The sequence below is a fragment of the Colius striatus genome, chromosome W, assembly GCF_028858725.1.
Source record: "Colius striatus isolate bColStr4 chromosome W, bColStr4.1.hap1, whole genome shotgun sequence".
Classification (NCBI taxonomy): Eukaryota; Metazoa; Chordata; class Aves; order Coliiformes; family Coliidae; genus Colius; species Colius striatus.
This window is the reverse complement of record NC_084789.1, coordinates 12,425,888-12,445,175: the sequence shown is the minus strand read 5'-3', so window position 1 is coordinate 12,445,175 and position 19,288 is coordinate 12,425,888. Positions and strand designations below refer to the sequence as shown.

Sequence of the window (19,288 nt, the reverse complement as noted above, 5' to 3'; positions counted from 1 at the left end):
TTTTTTTCTTGTTCTGGATTTAAGGCCCAGTGTCATGGAAAGATGAGGAATATATTTTCCTTGAAAGGTCATAAAAGCAAGCAGTGTCTCAGCTATAACATTAATCCTCGAGACAGGAAAGACTGTTTGCCAAAAAACTTTGATAAATCATCTTTTTTCAACATAATGAGTCCTGTCTTTACATTGTGCATGCTGTTGTGGCTATTTCATGAAGAACTGAATGTCCTGAACAAGGTCCAAGGCACCAGAAGCTTTCTATTAAATCAAGATTTTTTTTTTTTTTTTTTTTTATCAGCAAAGGAACAGTTAAAAGAGTTCGAGGGGCAGATATTTGGAGAAATACAAAATTAGCTCAGTTTTTGGCAGATTGCAAGACTCATCTGTTGTTTTCATCAGACCACATGAAAGATCCAGGAACCATGGCATCCCCAGGGGAACAGACAGGAACAGAACATTCAACCTTTGCAAACCCTCTTTATTTTGTGGGTATTTTAACAAACCTACACTTATACTTTCATGCATTTTGAGGAGGGACAGAGTGCAGTGTGTTTAAAGCTCATCTGCCAAGTGACGAGATTTTCAGTTTCTTCAGTACTCAGACTTCTGCACTGCTTCTCTTGAGACCATCTTTTGCTGCTGCTTTCATCATTGTGCTGTGTGATTTCTTTCCCTGGAGCTAGCTGAACTAAATGCAATTAAATCAAAGCTCTGGAGAAGCTTTTTGGAAGAGCCATAACTCATTCCTGTTCTGAATGACTGTTATGGACAATGAAATCATTTCATGTTTAAAATTTGACTAAATTGAAAAGAGTAATCTTGAAATTCTTACTATTTGAAATATAGTCACAGGTTTGAAGAGATCAGCCTAAATTCTGGTATTAAAGGTATTAAAGATGTCCTGTGGAATCCTAGATAGGAAGGAAAGTTCAGTTAGTTATCCTTTGTCATTCTATTAAGTAATTCTGATGACATCATAGAACACATTACAGCTGTTGAGTTGTTTTACACCAACCAGGAGCTATTGCTGCTCAATTTAAACTCTTCTCCCTAGAATTTCTCCTCCAAAGGATTTCATTGTTAGTGGTGGAGTACTGGTAGCCTTTGTAAATGCAGTGTTACTGTGGCTTCCATCTATTTCACTGCACACCATTTCCACTGTTTTGGAGATGTTGGAAGTGATGTAGCCCATGAAAAGCAAATTCAGATTGATCAGGGCTCCAGTAGATGCAATGAACCCAAAGACCCTGATGGATGCAGACCCTGTGTGGAAGCAGAGGTTTGGTGCTGGTCTTCTTGCTTGTTTTTATTTTTTTTTTTTCTGTAGCCAAAGCCTTTAACTATATTTTCCTTGTTCTATCACCTGATAATTTATCCTCCAAGAGATTAAAGGAGGACCTGGGTAACTACAGATCGATCAGCCTCACCTCCATCCCTGGAAAGGTGATGGAATCCTGGGTGCTGTCTCCAGGGGCAGGACAAGAGGGTCATTAGGAGCGGTCAACATGGTTTTAACAAAGGGAAATAATGTTTGACCAACCTGACAGCCTTTTATGAAGATATAACCAGCTGGATAGATGGTGGTAGTGCAGTGGATGTGGTTTATCTTGATTTCAGTAAAGCATTTGACACCGTTTCCCACAGCATCCTCAAAGCAAGACTGAGAAGTTGAGGGCTGGATGGTCAAGTAGTGAGATAGATTGTGAACTGGTTGAAGGGAAGAAGGCAGAGAGTTGTGATCAATGGGGCAGGATCTAGTTGGAGGCCTGTATCTAGTGGAGTCCCTCAGGAGTCAGTGCTGGGACTGGTACTGGTCAATCTATTCATTAATGACCTTGCTGAGGGAACAGAGGCACTGTCAGCAAGTTTGCTGAGGATACTGAACTAGGGGCAGTGGCTAACACCCCAGAAGGCTGTGCTGCCATTCAACCAGACCTGGACAGGCTGGAGGGTTGGGCAGAGAGAAACACAATGAAATTCACCAAGGGCAAGTGTAGAGTCTTGCATCTGGGAACGAACAACCTCATGTAGCAGTACAGGCTGGGGAATGAACTGTTAGAGAGTAGTGTTGGGGAAAGGGACCTAGGGGTGCTGGTGGGCAGCAGGATGAGCATGAGCCAGCAATGTGCCCTCATGGCCAAGAAGGCCAATGGCATCCTGGAGTGGATTAGAAGGGCTGTGGGCAGTAGGTGGAGAGAGGTTCTCCTCCCCCTCTACTCTGCCCTGGTGAGGCTGCATCTGGAATATTGTGTCCTGTTCTGGGCCCCTCAGTTCCATAAGGTCAGGGAACTGCTGGAGAGAGTTCAGCACAGGGCCACAGAGATGATGGAGTGGAGCATCTCCCTTGTGATGAAACGCTGAGGGAGCTGGGGCTCTGTAGTTTGGAGGAGACTGAGGGGTTTACAAATCCATAAAGGGTGGGTGTCAGGAGGCTGGAGCCAGGCTGTTCTCAGTGATGTCCAATGATAAAACAAGGGGCAATGGGGACAAGCTGGAACAGAAGAGGTTCCAAAGAAACACAAGGAAGAATTTCTTCCCTGCTGAGGCGAAGGCGCACTGGAAGGGACTGCCCAGATGGATTTTGGAGTCTCCTTCTCTGAAGACATTCCAAACCCACCTGGACGAGTTCCTGTGTGACTTACTCTAGGTGGTCCTGCTCTGGCAGGGAGGTTGGACTGGACGAGCTTTCGAGATCCCTTCCAACCCTTGAGATTCTGTGCAATTCAGAGGATGTTTGCTTCCTCTTTTCTCTTTCTTTGAGTAAATTCAGAGGCTGGTTTGCTTTTCATGTTTTTAGAGTGTTAGCTAGGAAATAAGGAGATATTGTGGGACTCTTCTACATTGTATTGTCTTACATGACTCTAGTGAGTCTGGGATGGTAGTGACTTTCCACAGCAGCTCTTGCAATGCTGTGCTTACTGTTGTTGACTCTCATCTTATTTTCTCCCCTTCCCTGGCTTGCTGAGGAGGTGGGGGATAGAGTGGTGTGATGGGCACCTGGCATCCAGCCAGGGTCAAACTACCAATCTTTTTTGGCGCCCAACGTGGGGCGAGATAATAGCAGTTTTACATTAACTGCATTGCAATTACAGTAAGCTAATGAGTGCAAAGCTCGTGTGCTGGTCACAGAGCCTTGCTGTAACACAGTTTATCTTTCACTTCGCAATGTTTGGGAACATGATGCTACTAACACTGACTCTGTGTTGTGCTCTAATATTGATAGCTTTGCTACGTTGGCTGTATGATTTTGTGAAAAGGATGAAGGGGCCTGGGAACATTATGACCAAATAATAATAGTGAGTCTCATTCTGTTGCTGATGGATTTACTGTGCTGTGGGAGCTATCTTGTGGAGGTAATGGGGCAATGCAATTCCTTCCCCTCAGCTCAGACTGATGTAGACAATTTTGTTATACAGACTTCCCAGGTCCTTAGTCACCCTTATATGAGAGTTTTAATATTACTAATTAACATGGCTGATATATTACATATTTTGTGGAATCTGGACTCATCTAGGTATCATAGAGAACAAATTTGGGATGGAAAGATGTTAAAATGCCCCTTGAAGCGGCCAGTCCCTGGGTGGCAGGGTGTGTGGACGAATTTGGGCAAATTCCTAGGATGGTTATCACCTCCTGTAACCTGGGATTTTACACCTGAACAGATAAAAACCCTGCTTTACTGGCACGCCACCTGATAGAAGGGTGTCTTACCTACCCCAATGAGGCCCATCAGGTTCAGGTACTATACTGGGGCCTAGCCTCTGCCTACCAAGCTGCAGTCCAGTCCTATCAGAGAACTATGGCCAAGGTGCAAACTCAAACGGTATCTGACACCACCATGTTTGAGTCAGTCGCAGTCCAGTCCTCTCAGAGAATTATGGTTGAGGTGGAAATTCAAACTGTATCTGAGACCACCATGGTTGAGTCAGGGAATCAAACAACAACCACAGTGGTTGCCCCAGTAGTGAAAAAGAAACAGTGGATAAGGAGGTCAACAAGTCCATATCATCGATTAGTAAGGGCAGAAGAGGAGGAAGAGGAAAGTTTAGATACCCATTCAAGGAAGTAAATGTCTGAGGGAAGTGGACTACAACAGGTGAAGGCATCCCATACCTAAGGAAATTAGCTATATGGTGATCTAGATAATGCTGAGGCCTCCACAGATCCAGACGATGTCCAGTGTACACGGGCCATGTTGAGAAATGTGATTCAGAGTGTCCCAGCTACGTATTCTAATATCTTGGCAATGGTATATCACCCAGACATGGATATACCAACAGGGGAGAGAATATCTTCTTGATTGCAATACTATGAAGAGAGCCTCTGCACCTCATCATCAGTGTGGGATAATGGCCTGACTGTCAGAACTGTCCCAAGAATTTGGTCATCCACTGCCCCGACGAGGGGAAAAGGAAGTCCCAGATGTACGAGTATGCCACGAAATGAACTCTGGCTCTTTTTGCGTGACCAAGGAGAGGATATGAGGAAATGGGATGGTGAACCCACTTTTAAACTGGAAGCTCATGTATGTGAACCAAGGGGGAAGACAGCTGTTAGAAAAGGATCACCCAAGAAGGCTGTCAGCGTAGAAGCTGTAAAGACAAAAGAAGACAAACAACAATCTCCCAGAGCTATCCCTCTAGTCCATAATGATCTGCTGTATACTTCTACATTTCTCTTCCTGATTGTAGAAGGAAAGATTGCATAAAAATGGGAATGAGAGATATGACACTGAGAAAATACTGGGAGAAATAGACTTTTTTATTCTTCTGAAATGACTGTGCACTTGCCCTTTGCTGTGAGATGCTCCCTCCAAGCATGCTAATTGGGGAAGATCTTTTCTAAACCAACAATCACCATGTTTTTGGAGTTGAAACCTTGTGGTTATTAGGTAAAATAATTTGATCTGGGCTTACATGGATATGTTTAGCACTGTGGCAGTCTGGAGAAGGGATGGAGGGGTTTCTGTAAAACATACATCTATCAAAGATATCTGCCATATTTAAGCCAGCACAGTGAAAGAGAAAGCAATAGCTTGGGGGTTTTAAAAGTTAGTGAAGTTAGAGAAAAGGGGAAAAGTGGAGGCAAGAAGCTGTCAGCATTTCATAGCAAAGAGCAAAGAAGAAAGTCCAGATAGACATATTTCTATAAGGCTAAATTTACCTTCTACTTAATGCTGAATTAAATCTTTCTCAACCATTGCATAAGCACAGAAATTTATAACAAAAAACCTCAATATTCAAAGCAAAACCTAACATCATCTGAGTGTTTACTTCACACTTTTGGTCCTGCAGCTGAGACTACAATGTTGAGAATACAATGGTCATGCAACTCTGAACTGTAGGAACTGCCAGAAAATAAGTTGTGAGAGAATATTCCACTGTGTCAACTGCTGGAAACTGGACATTTCATCAAGCTATTTCAAACTTAACAGCATCCAAATACAGAACTAACAGCCCCAATATGTTGTCTTGTAGTTCTATTTTTGCACGATGAATCTGTGTTAGTATGAGATGTGTTTCCTACAACATGAGTATGCCTGGCTTACCTCTCTTGGTGATGTGAGAATGAATTAATCTCTTTAAAAGCTTTGAAGATGAAAAGTACTGTGTCTAAGAACACTACATGCTTTCTGAGTTGAAAACCAAACCTGTGTCAAATCTGTCTTCCTCCTGATGAGAGAGAGAGCAGCAGAAAGGATATTTGCAATGTTTGTTTTCATCATTCAGATGCTTCCACTGAGCTGTCCAGAAAAACCTCTGAAGCAGAGACCCCAAAAAATCCTGAAGCAGTATTTTCCCCCTTCTTGTTTCAAATAAGTTCTGCTAGTTGGCTATAATGTTTTTAGCACAGAGACACTATCTAATGGAATCTCACTTAGTATAGCACAGAGATTTCTTCTAAAATTACTTTCTGAGCTTTGCCAAGGAGTAAAACTGAAAATAGAACAGGCCTGAGAGGGATCTCCTAAGGGATTTCTTCATGAGAAATGGTGTCCTATTAATTTCTTCTAATCTGCAAATGAATCTTGTAAATGAATTGTGTTGTTGCTTGGGGGTTATTTACTTTCATTCCTGTCTGCCCAGGTCACTAGCTGGCTGACTCACCAGATGGAGCTGTAGGCTTGTTATTCTTCACTGGATAGTCATCATTCCATCCCTGAACAATGCTATTGTATGAATCTAATGTATTCTTGTCTTACCACTGAAAAAGGCAAGCCTGCAAAATGATTTCTCAGTGCATTTGCTGGTCTCTGGTAGGCAAATGGAAGAGGGATCATAGCATGGAGATTGATACATTCACAAGGTAGTATGTAACTCAGCAAAATAGTTATGAGATGGAGAAATGTTGCTCAGGTAAGGGTGGAAAAAGAACTGTTTGAAAGGCAAACAAGTTCTTGAACGTGTCAGAAACTGAATTCTTTCACCTTAAAGTTTAAATTGCACACACATACCTTGGGGCCTGGCTAGCAAACAGAACAGCCCTTGGCCCAGGTGTGGGTGGAGGCTAAATATAGCTTCTGATTCTTACTTTCATAGATGTATTGGTATTATTTCTCCCAGTGGGTAACACAGGTAAATGCTGTGACAGTTAATAAAGGAGACAAAGTACTTAAAGAAGCTACATCAAGAAAACGTTGATGATTTATGTGATGATAAATGTAGTTCTCTGTAGTAAGCCTCAGACAATGATAGCTCTTGGAAATACTCCCTGGGCAGACAAGACATGAATAGTGTAGTGGGTCTGGGACGGTAGTGATTTTCCACAGCAGCTCCTGCAGTGCTGTGCTTACTGTTGATATCAATATTATGACTACCGCTTGCACAACATCGGGGCTGTCCCTCCAGCATTCCTTCCCCCACCTTCACCAATAGCTGTGAGTGGGCATGATCTTGGGAGGGACTATGGCCAGGACAGCTGACCCAGGCTGACCAAGGAGATATTCCATACCATATGACGTCAGCTCAGGAATATAAACTGGGGGAGAGGAGCAGTCTCATTCTGTTACTGATGAATTTAGTGTGCTGTGGGAGCTATCTTGTGGAGGCCATGGGGCAAAGCACCTCTTTCTCCTCAGCTCGGACTGATCTAGACAATTCTGTTACACAGACTTCCCAGGTCCTTAGTCACCCTTATACGAGAGTTTTAATATTACTAATTAACATGGTTGGTATATTATATATCTTGTGGAATCTGGAGTCATCTGGGTATCAGAGAGTACAAATTTGTGATGGAAACATGTTAAAATGCCCCCTGAAGCGGCCAGTCCCTGGGTGGCAGGGTATGTGGATGAATTTAGGCAAATTCCTAGGACGGTTATCACCTCCTGTAATCTGGGATTTTACATCTGAACAGATAAAAAACCCTGCTTTATTGACACGCTACCTGATAGAAGGGTGTCTTACCTACCCTAATGAGGCCCATCAGGTTCAGGCACTATACTGGGGCCTAGCCTCTGCCTACCGAGCTGCATTCCAGTCCTCTCAGAGAACTGTGATTGAAATGGAAACTCAAACGGTACCTGAGACCAACATAGTTGAGTCAGTCGCAGTCCAGCCCTCTCAGAGAACTGTGATTGAAATGGAAACTCAAACGGTACCTGAGACCAACATAGTTGAGTCAGTCGCAGTCCAGCCCTCTCAGAGAACTATGGCCGAGGTGGAAATTCAAACTATACCTGAGACTACCATGGTTGAGTCAGGGAACCAAACAACAACCACAGTGGTTGCCCCAGTAGTGAAAAAGAAGCAGTGGATAAGGAGGTCAAGTCCATATCATCGATTAGTAAGGGCAGACGAGGAGGAAGAGGAAAGGCTAGAAGAAGAAACTGGTCCTTCGGTAAGGAGATCAGGAGAAGTGAAAGAAATCGAAAAGGAAATGGAAACTACTCGGTCCCTCACCTCAACAGAACTTAGAGATATGCGAAAAGATTACAGTCGCCAGCCAGGTGAGCGGATTGGTGCCTGGCTGCTCCGATGCTGGGATAACGGGGCTGACAGTCAACAATTGGAAGGCAGAGAAGCCCAACAGCTAGGATCTCTTGCTAGGGACCAGGGAATTGATAAAGGCATTGGAAAGAAAACCTCAGTTTGTAGTCTCTGGAAACGACTCCTCTCAAGTGTACGGGCAAGATACCCATTCAAGGAAGACCTTGTAAATGCCCGAGGAAAGTGGACTAGAGCTGATGAAGGGATCCAATATCTAAGGGAATTAGCTGTGTTGGAAGTCATCTATGGTGATCTGGATAATGTCGAGGCCTCCACAGATCCAGACGATGTCCAGTGTACACGGGCCATGTTGAGAAAAGTGATCCAGAGTGCCCCAGCTACATATTCTAATATCCTGGCAATGGTGTATCATCCAGACATGGACATACCAACAGTGGAGAGGGTATCTTCTTGGTTACAGAACTATGAAGAGAGCCTCTGCACCTCCTCATCAGTGTGGGATGATGGCCTGATTGTTAGATCTGCCTCAAGAACTCAGTCATCCACTGTCCCGACCAGGGGAAAGGGAAGTCCCAGACGCAGGAGTACACCGCGAAATGAACTCTGGCTCTTTTTGCGTGGCCAAGGAGAGGATATGAGGAAGTGGGATGGTGAACCCACTTTTAAGCTAGAAGCGCGTGTACGTGAACTAAGGGGGAAGACAGCTGTTAGAAAAGGACCGCCCAGGAGAGCTGTCAGCAGAGTGGCTGCCAAAACAAAAGAGGACAATCAACAATCTCCAAGACATAGAAGAACTGCAACTACTTCCTTCGAAGCCAATGAGGAGACTTCAGGTCTGCAATTGCAAGGATCAGATAGCGAATACTCTGATGAAGAACAGAAATAGAGGGTCCCTGCCTCCAGCCAGGAGGAGGAAAGGGATGACCGAATCTACTGGACTGTGTGGGTTCGATGGCCTGGCACATCAAACCCACAAAGGTATAAAGCCTTAGTAGACACAGGGGCACAGTGTACATTGATGCCATCAAGGTATAGAGGCACAGATTCTGTCTGGATCTCTGGAGTGACAGGGGGATGTGAAGAATTATCTGTATTAGAGGCTGAAGTGAGCTTAACAGGGGACAAATGGAAAAAACACCCCATTGTGACTGGTCCAGAGGCCCCTTGTATTCTTGGCATAGATTACCTCAGGAGAGGGTACTTCAAAGACCCCAAGGGGTATCGATGGGCTTTTGGTATAGCCACTGTAGATACAGAGAAAATCAAACAACTCTCTAATTTACCTGGCCTCTCAGAAGACCCTTTTGTTGTGGGATTGCTGCAAGTTCAAGAGCAACAGGTACCAATTGCTACCAGGACAGTGCACCGGAGGCAATATCGCACGAACCGAGATTCCCTGGCTCCCATCCGTGAGTTGATTCATCAACTGGAGGCTCAAGGAGTAATTAGCAAAACTCATTCTCCATTTAATAGTCCCATATGGCCTGTGAAAAAATCTGATGGAGGGTGGAGGTTAACAGTAGACTATCGTGGCCTGAACGAAGTGACACCACCACTGAGTGCTGCTGTACCAGACATGTTAGAGCTCCAGTATGAACTGGAGTCAAAAGCAGCCAAGTGGTATGCTACGATTGACATCGCTAATGCATTCTTCTCAATTCCATTGGCAGCAGAGTGCAGGCCACAATTTGCCTTCACATGGAGAGGTGTCCAATATACCTGGAATCGATTGCCCCAGGGGTGGAAACATAGTCCTACTATTTGCCATGGTCTAATCCAAACTGTGCTGGAAACGGGTGATGCCCCTGAACATTTACAGTACATTGATGACATAATTGTATGGGGCAACAAGGCAGAAGAAGTGTTTGAGAAAGGGAAAAGAATAATACAGATTCTCCTGAAAGCTGGTTTTGCTATAAAAAGAAACAAAGTAAAGGGACCTGCACAAGAGATACAGTTTTTGGGCATAAAATGGCAAGATGGGCGTCGGCATGTGCCTATGGATGTTGTGAATAAAATAGCTACTATGTCTCAACCGACTAATAAGAAAGAAACACAAGCTTTCCTGGGCCTTGTGGGATTCTGGAGGATGCATATCCCAGGTTATAGTCAGCTTGTGAGCCCTCTCTTTAGAGTAACCAGAAAAAAGAACTGTTTTGAGTGGGGCCTTGAGCAACAACAAGCTTTTCAACAAATTAAACAGGAAATAGCCTGTGCAGTCGCCCTTGGGCCCATCCGTACAGGACAAGATGTGCAGAATATCCTCTACACTGCCGCTGGAGAGCATGGTCTCACCTGGAGCCTCTGGCAGAAAACATCTGGAGAAACCCGAGGTCGACCATTAGGGTTTTGGAGCCGAGGATATCGAGGATCGGAAGCCCACTACACCCCAACTGAAAAAGAAATACTAGCAGCATATGAGGGACTTTGAGCTGCTTCAGAAGTCATTGGCACAGAAGCTCATCTCCTCTTGGCACCACGTCTGCCTGTGTTACACTGGATGTTCAAAGGGAAAACCCCTTCTATACATCATGCAACCAGCGCTACATGGAGTAAGTGGATGGCGTTGATTACACAACGATCTCGGCTGGGGAAACCTAATCGCCCAGGAATCCTGGAAGAAATCATGGACTGGCCAGAAGGCAGAGATTTTGGAGCATTGCCTGAGGAAGTAGCTCGCGCCCAAGAGGCACCACCATATAATGAACTGTCAGAAGATGAGAGGCATTATGCTTTGTTTACTGATGGATCCTGCCGCGTGGTAGGAAATCATCGTAAGTGGAAAGCTGCTGTGTGGAGTCCCACACGACGAGTTGTTGAGGCCACTGAAGGAGAAGGTGAGTCAAGTCAGTTTGCTGAAGTGAAGGCTATCCAACTAGCTCTAAAGATTGCAGAACGAGAGAAGTGGCCAGTACTCTATCTTTACACTGACTCCTGGATGGTGGCTAATGCTCTATGGGGATGGCTACAGCAATGGAAGAAGACCAACTGGCAGCGCAAGGGTAAACCCATCTGGGCTGCTGCATTGTGGCAAGATATTGCTGCTCGGGTGGAAAATATGACTCTGAAGGTACGTCATGTAGATGCTCATGTGCCAAAAAGCCGTGCCAATGAAGAACAATGGAATAACCAACAGGTAGATAAAGCTGCTAAAATTGAACTAGCTCAGGTAGATCTAGACTGGGAGCGTAAAGGTGAGCTATTTATAGCTCGATGGGCCCATGAAACATCAGGACATCTGGGAAGAGATGCAACATATAGATGGGCTCGTGATCGAGGGGTGGACTTGGCCATGGAAGCCATCACACAGGTCACCCATGAATGTGAAACGTGTGCCGCAATCAAGCGAGCCACACGAATCAAGTCTCCCTGGAACAGAGGCCGATGGCTGGGTTTTCAATATGGTGAGGCCTGGCAAATTGACTATGTTGGACCACTACCACGAACACATCAAGGCAAGCAGTATATACTCACCATGGTGGAAGCAACTACTGGTTGGTTGGAAACATACTCTGTAAACCACGCCACTGCCCGAAATACTGTCTTGGGTCTTGAAAGGCAAGTTTTGTGGCGACACGGCACTCCAGAAAGAATTGAATCAGATAATGGAACTCATTTTCGAAATAATCTCATAAACTCCTGGGCAAAGAAACATGGCATTGAGTGGATATACCACATCCCCTATCACCCACAAGCCTCTGGAAAGATTGAGAGATATAATGGGTTACTAAAGACCATGTTGAGAGCACTGGGCAATGGGGCATGGAAGCAGTGGGATAAAAATTTAGCAGAAGCCACTTGGCTGGTCAATAGCAGAGGTTCAACTAACCGTCCTGGTCCTGCCCAAACAAAACCACTACATACTGTGGGAGGAGATAAGGTCCCCGTAGTGCACCCAGGGAAATGGCTGGGGAAGGCAGTATGGGTTGCACCTCCCATGGGAAAAGGCAAACCCATTCGTGGGATTGTCTTTGCTCAAGGGCCTGGCTGTACTTGGTGGGTGATGAGAAAGGATGGGGAAACTCGATGTGTACCTCAAGGAGACTTAACCTTGGGGGAAAAATAACCTGTTATGTGAGTTATCTGTTGTAGATGAACTTTGCAAGAAAAACCGGACAAGTGGACAAACCAAGCCGGTGCTGGTGCCCAACGCTGAACATACTGTTTCCCCTGGCCTGGATATTCATCTTGATGGATGAGACAGAAGTTATGACCTGCTCCAGTGAACATCTACAGAGGATGAAAGATATAAGAATGTTGTTTGTTTGTTTGATGCAAGATGCAAGAGGGAATACAAGAATGATGTTTGTCTGTTGAAGAGTGGGGGTACTGGTTAATGAGAGTATATAAGAATGTATATGGATTGTTAAGATGGTTTGTCTGAGCATGACATAAATGGTATGGAATAAGGGGTGGAGACTGTAGTGGGTCTGGGACGGTAGTGATTTTCCACAGCAGCTCCTGCAGTGCTGTGCTTACTGTTGATATCAATATTATGACTACCGCTTGCACAACATCGGGGCTGTCCCTCCAGCATTCCTTCCCCCACCTTCACCAATAGCTGTGAGTGGGCATGATCTTGGGAGGGACTATGGCCAGGACAGCTGACCCAGGCTGACCAAGGAGATATTCCATACCATATGACGTCAGCTCAGGAATATAAACTGGGGGAGAGGAGCAGGAAGGGGAGGCGAGATTCATTTCTGGCCTTCCCAAAGCAACCGCTACGCGTACTGAAGCCCTGCTTCTCGGGAGGTGGCCGGACATCGCTGCTGATGGGAAGTAGAGAGTAACAGCTTATCTGCTTCTGCTTTGCTTCCCGCGCGCGCGGCTTTGCTGCTTATTTATTAAACTGCTTTTATCTCAACCCACGAGATTCCCATCTTATTTTCTCCCCTTCCCTGGCTTGCTTCTCGGGAGGTGGGGGGTAAAGCGGTGTGGTGGGCACCTGGCATCCAGCCAGGCTCAAACTACCACAATAGACATGAACAGAAATTGAGCTTTGATAGATACATGTCAATATTTCCAAAGAAAAGAAGAAAAATAGCTGGATCTTAAGGGCTGAAAGCTGAGCTTGAGATCACAAAAAAAACCCAACACCAACATCTGCAAGGAAAGTGGTTCCAGAGCTTTCCAAGCTGGTCTCTGTCTTGTCTTCAGGATCCTTTTTATTTGGCAGTCATGTGGAGCCCCTGTGAAGTTGCTGTTGAATAGATTTCACCTGTAGTTCTAAGCCTAAGACATATTCCTAAGTAAGAGAAATGATGCTTGGAAAACAAAAGGTTTGCAATGGCTCTGTGCTTGGGTTTCCTGTATTTGTGAGACCATCATTAACTGCTTTGAGTAAAGGAGGCAGTTATTAATTCTTATCATCAGTGCTGCTGATGATAGAGAAAAGGGAATCAGCACTTCTGAGGTAAATTATGTGACAGCAGTTAGTGTTAAACATGTCCCAATATATTTCAGGTGTTATTACTTTAGGAAAAGAGCATTGTACAGAGCAGATATTCTAAATCTCAACAAATTCAGTACCACTAGTGCATGTGCCGTGTGTGTGTCTGTGTGAAATGTCCTCAAGTCACTGCTGCTGTTTGTTATTTATCACCAAGGTCACGCCAAGGGACAACACACTTCCCCTTTAAAGATGGTGACAGGTCAGAGGAATTGTCAGAATGGAGTGCAAACCTTAGCTAATGAGCCTTACAGTAATACACAAGAGTCCTTTGCTTTCAGTAGCTCTGATGAGCTCAGTGTTGTATCTAACCTTCCTAAAAGCTGTGATGCTTTATCCACTTAATGTATTTAGCCTGACATAATTTGCAGCCATCACCACTGTCATCTTATTTTTGCAAGGAAGAAGAATATCACAGATGAGATTTTTGGGGATACATTTTGGGCATGGGTGTCCTAGACAGAAAATCATCAGTTCTCTCCTTTTGTTGGTTGTATCATGAATGGAAATCAGTCTGCTCAAGTTCTTGTGTTTCAAATAAGCAAATGTCCTCTATTCAACACTTGCTCAGAGTGTCAGCAGAAGTAGTGGAATGCAATGAATTGAAAGCAAAATGCTTTCTCTGGTTTTTAAAAGGGATAATATGAGAAAGAGCACATCAACAAGCATAATGTCCAGGCATCCTGCCTGTTTACACTAACAAACACATTCCAAGTGGCCTATTTTTTAAGGAAAACTAAACAAAAATTAAACAAAACAACTTATCTTGGAAGCTCTTTCCTCTTCCTTCCAGTATATTTCAAGATGTAGAGCTCCTTGTTTCGCAAAGAAAAACATTAAAAAGCTGCCCCTCTCCAATCATTTGCCTGTAGAGACTGAAAAGCATAAGTACTGAGCTAAAGTTTCTAGATTTGGCTTAACTTTACACCAGGAGAAGGAGAGGAGAAGGGTCAGGGAAACAACAGTAGAAATAAAAAGTCTGCCAAACCTTTGGAGAATATAATAGCCAAAGATTCAAATATGGAAGTAAAAGCCGATTTTCATTGTACCATTGTTAGAAAAAAATCTGCAAAGCTGCAGAAAGACTTGTCAGGTTGCAATTCAGCCTGGTCTTGGCAATCCCCATTGTTGCCAGGCACAAAAATAAAGCTCATATGAGAAGTTTTTTACATAGAAGTTGTAGAATATTGTCACTAACCCACTCCCACACCCTCATTTTATTTCACCCTGAGATGAATGAGTTGTTGTCTGGCCCTTCCCACTTTGTATAGTCATTGGCTGGCTTGGTTCTAAAAAGGATTTAAAAAAGGGGAATAATGTGCCTTTGCCTGGGATCTGAGACTGTCAGGGTGCTGGAAAAGCTAATCTGGGAGCTGCCACCATGCAGATCTCTTGGGCTGTGTTCTCTGCCTGTGTCTTCATCCAACTTGCATTTCGAGCTGTGGAAGGGTGGCAGATGTTTAAAAATGATGCTACAGAAATCATCCCAGAGATCACTAAAAACACAGAAACACCTGTGGAGCAGATCTTCAGTGACAACAACACAATGAACCAGGCAAAGCACGGAGGAAGACACATACAACAAGCTCCAGAACCTAATGGTAAGAAAAACTTAACATAATTCTTATTCTTTTGAATACTTAACAGTTTGGAAAGAATATTTGTTAGGATATATGGAAACCTTTAGGTGTGGTAAGCTAATGCTGAAAGTACCAGGGAGTTAACATCTACTGTCGAGGAAGCCTTGATGAAAATGTTAGAAAGGATATACTGGAATTTACTGATGAAAAGGGTGATGTATTTATTGAACAATCCTTAGGCACTACAATATCCATTCCTATTCTGTCCCACTGCTCTCTGCAGACACAACTCCAACACATAAAGCTGGTAGGAGTTGTTTCCATTTTCTCTATTTCTAAGCACTGTGAGGAAATCCCACAAGTCATCCTCCTCTCTTTGATGGGGTGATGGGGTGGACAGCAGAGTTCATAATAGAAGTTGTTGCTGTTTAGAAAGATGCTTGAGATCACACAGCAAAAACAAGTGGCACCTGGAGGCTGTATTCAGACTAGATCAGAGAAGTGTGCTGCTCACTGGCCTCTGCCAACAACCAGATTCCAACAGCCAAAAAAGCTGCTATGAACAGTTAAAGCACTCCCAAGGGCAATTCATATCCAAAGGAATTAGAAGGAACTTTATTTTGCAGACATGGGCAATCCTTGGAATCAGTTTGGCTACTTGAACAGCACTGATATACTTCATACTACATTGTCACTGCATTTGGCCAAAAGTCTTAAGAGTAGCAATGATGGAAACCACAAGCTTTGTGAGGAGATGGAAGCTGGGGAGTTAGCACCAAACAGAGAAAGACAAATAGGGTAAACCTTGTCCTCCAGACTGACACATTTGGTTCCCAGAGGCACGTAGCAACAAGTCAAACTTAACCATTTGCACTATTGTGTGTTGCCTGTCTGAATTGGCCTTCTTTTTTCTGGGCACAACTGGAAGGGAATTGTGTTTATCTGCTGGAGCTGTCAGTTAAGGTGTTTAAAACTAGAGCATTTAAAAGGACAAAAATACCCCTGAAGTTATATTTTTGAGAGTTCAGCTTTATAAGGGTCTGAAATCCTTCTCACAGGCAGCTCCACCAACCACTAGGTCAATGCAGGTTGGTTTTGTTGAATACCTTAATTTTTTAAGCCTCTTACTACTCTGACATCGACTGGGGGGAATCTGTCCCACTGATCTGTACATATTTTGTGACATGGACTGGACATTTCCTTAGAGAGTGAAGAAGACTGACAGTTATTCAATGATCTGGCATCCTTATTTAAACAGCTTTAACACAAGGAGCTTTAACACAGCATTATGACAAGGATAACTTAATGTCATTATAAAAAAGAAATCTTGCTAGCTGTGCTTTGCTAAATACAAACCTGAGCACTAAAAAATCATGTTTCTGTACTTCACAGCAAAACCAAAAATGAAAATGGCTCTACAAACATTGTTCCATCACTAATGAACCAGGGTCTGAATTCTCTTTGGGTGTCCTAAGGAGAGAACCACCTTGTTCATAGCAAAAAATGGGCCCAATAGACACAGCTTTCTGTTTCTAAGCTGATCTTTCCATCACAAGTAGCATTCCTGAGAAAAAACTATCCTTTGGACTAAGAGAACATGAATATCTGCTTCTCTAGGTGAAGTAAGATCATAGAATCATAGAATGGTAGGGGTTGGAAGGGACCTTTAGAGATCATCTAGTCCAATTCCCCTGCAGAAGCAGGTTCACCTAGATCAGATCGCATAGAAACATGTCCAGGCGGGTCTTGAAGACCTCCAAGGAAGGAGACTCCACAAGCCCTCTGGGCAGCCTGTTCCAGTGCTCCGTCACCCTCACAGTAAAATATTTTTTTCTTATGTTTAAGTGGAACTTTCTGTGTTCCAGCTTCATCCCATTACCCCTTGTCCTGTTGCTAGCTACTATAGAAAAAAGGGATTCCTCCTTTTTCTATAAAGATGCCTTTTAGAAAAAGCTTGTTCTTAGAATTGGAAAGGTTTCCTAAGTCCTTAATGCTAAAAAAAGTCTTGTATTTCCTCATGTTTCATTTGCCTGGAGCTATCCATAGAAAAAAAAAGGGGGAAGGAAACCATTGTAAGGTTTCTAATTAGCCAGAAGATGCCTCAAGCTATCTGAAGGAAATGATGGGGGACATGTGGAATTATTAATCACATAGAGCATTAAATTTGGGAAACCTAATAGCCTGAAGAGTGGAAATTCCTTAACACTGTTGTTAACCTGCTATTTCCCTAACCTAGAACACATTCTGCTGATTAAAAATCACTTAAAGAACACATTCTTTAGTGCAAACTGGGGTCAACCTCGAGTTAAACTAGAGCAATGGGGGAAGGTTTTCTCCCAGGTAAATGAACCCAGGAGACACCCATCAAAATTTCCCATTAAGTAACTGCTGCTGCTGGAGTTATACTTCTGAAGCTTCACTGCCCACTTGCACAACCCCAACAAGGAATTTACTTAGTAGCAAGAGAAGGGTTTTATTCCTCAATGTGTACATTGTTATTCAAGGGTCTTATAATTAGAGTAGACAAATATTCAGGGGCTACACAAGTGAGTCTTTGGATACTCTTCCCTAAATCTACCATTCAAGATGTTCACCTTGTATCTAGCTCAGAGTGAGATACCTGCTACAAAATCAAAACAAGTGATTTCTCAAGGATAGGGAAGAATCAGTAATGATAGAATGGTGGGGGTTGGAAGGGCCTCGCAGAGCTCATCCAGCTCAACTCTCTGCTAAAGCAGGTTCCCCTCAATCAGGGGGCACAAGAACGTGTTCAGGGGTTTGATTAGATAATCTTTAAAGGTCTCTAAAGGTCCCTTCCAATCCCTACCATTCTAGGATTCTAGGTGGGTTTGGAAACCTCTGGAGGAGACTCCACACCCTCCCTGGGCAGCCTGGGCCAGGGCTCCCTCTCCTCAACACCGAAGAAGCTTTTCCTCATGTTCCAGTGGAACTTTTTGTGTTCCAACTTGTGCCCGTTACCCCTTGTCCTGTCACTTGGAACTACACAAAAAAGTGCCACATTCCCCTCCTGACACCCACCCTTTAGGTACTTATAAATGTTGTTGATGTCTTCCCCCTCAGTCTTCTCTTCTAGGCTAAACAGCCTCAGCTCTCCCAGCTTTCAATTTCCTTGTTCCTCCTTTGCAGATGCTTCTGACTTTAGCTGCAGAGAAATGCGAACAACCCGCTACTTGACGGAGGGGCCCTGCCACAGCATCAAACCCATCAAAGAATTGATCTGCTCTGGGCAGTGTGTCCCCTCACACCTCCTCCCCAATTCCATTGGCAGAGGGAAGTGGTGGCGTCAGAACTCCCTGGATTATCGCTGCATCCCCGCTCACACTCGCACTCAACGCATCCAGATGACTTGTCCAGGGGAAGAGACTCAGACTTACAAATTCCGAGCTGTTACGGCCTGCAAATGCAAACGCTACACTCGTTACCACAACCAGTCAGAGCTGAAGGATTTTGGCAAGGAAACCATCAGGCCTCAAAAAAACAAGAAGTCTCATCTCTCCAGATCTAGGAGCAGCAAATCTAACCAGCACGAGTTAGAAAATGCTTATTAGAAGGGTGGCTCTGAGCGATACGGCCTAGCAGCTCCGGATATGATGCACAACATCAAACGGTACTCACAGACCACACAGCACGATGTTTCTGACTGCAGTAGGTTCCAATTCCTTCTGCTAAGCTGAGTCAAAAGCTCACCTAGTCCAAACAAAAATCAGATTATAGCAGTTATGGTCTGATAAGAGAATGAGATAAAGCCAGCTGGAGAAGTACACCTTGGAGATTGATATGAGGTCATGTGGCTCGTACAAGTAGGAAGGTGGAGGAAAGTGAGGCTGATACAGTGACAATCACACTTTGGTAGAAGTCATTCTCCTCACTTGATGTGAAAAGAGCACTGAGATCCCTTTCCCACTTTTATGAGTGCAATTAGGGAAGCACCAGGAGAGTTCCCACTCTCTGAATGAGTTGTAGAAAGTTAGTGATAGCAGAGATTTCAACAGTGACTGAAGTGAAATTGTTGGGGGAATTAACACCCTATCAGATGTCCTCATGCCCCTTTTGTTTCCCCTAAACCACAACAATCTAACTATGTCACTCACGTTCTCAGAAGTGTGACAAATCTCTCTCATAGTTTTAATGAAAAGACTGCAGGATCAACAGATTCCAAGCTGACATTTGACAACTAAATTTGTTTTAGAGAGAATGATTTGATTTTAGGGACAGTTAACAGATTCAAAGCTGAGATCTGCCAACAAAAAAACTTTCTTGGTTTTAGGGACAAGGATTTGTTGTAGGAA

The 19,288-nt window shown here is 44.0% G+C and overlaps 1 protein-coding gene across 1 annotated transcript; it reads left to right on the top strand.

The window, feature by feature from the left end:
• The first annotated feature begins 14,779 nt into the window (after positions 1-14,779).
• Positions 14,780-18,547, top strand: LOC104551900 (sclerostin). The gene is made up of 2 exons (XM_010209839.2): positions 14,780-14,999; positions 18,126-18,547. Exons 1-2 carry the CDS (start codon positions 14,780-14,782, stop codon positions 18,545-18,547), a joined length of 642 nt encoding a protein of 213 aa, XP_010208141.2.
• The last annotated feature ends 741 nt before the right edge of the window (positions 18,548-19,288 follow it).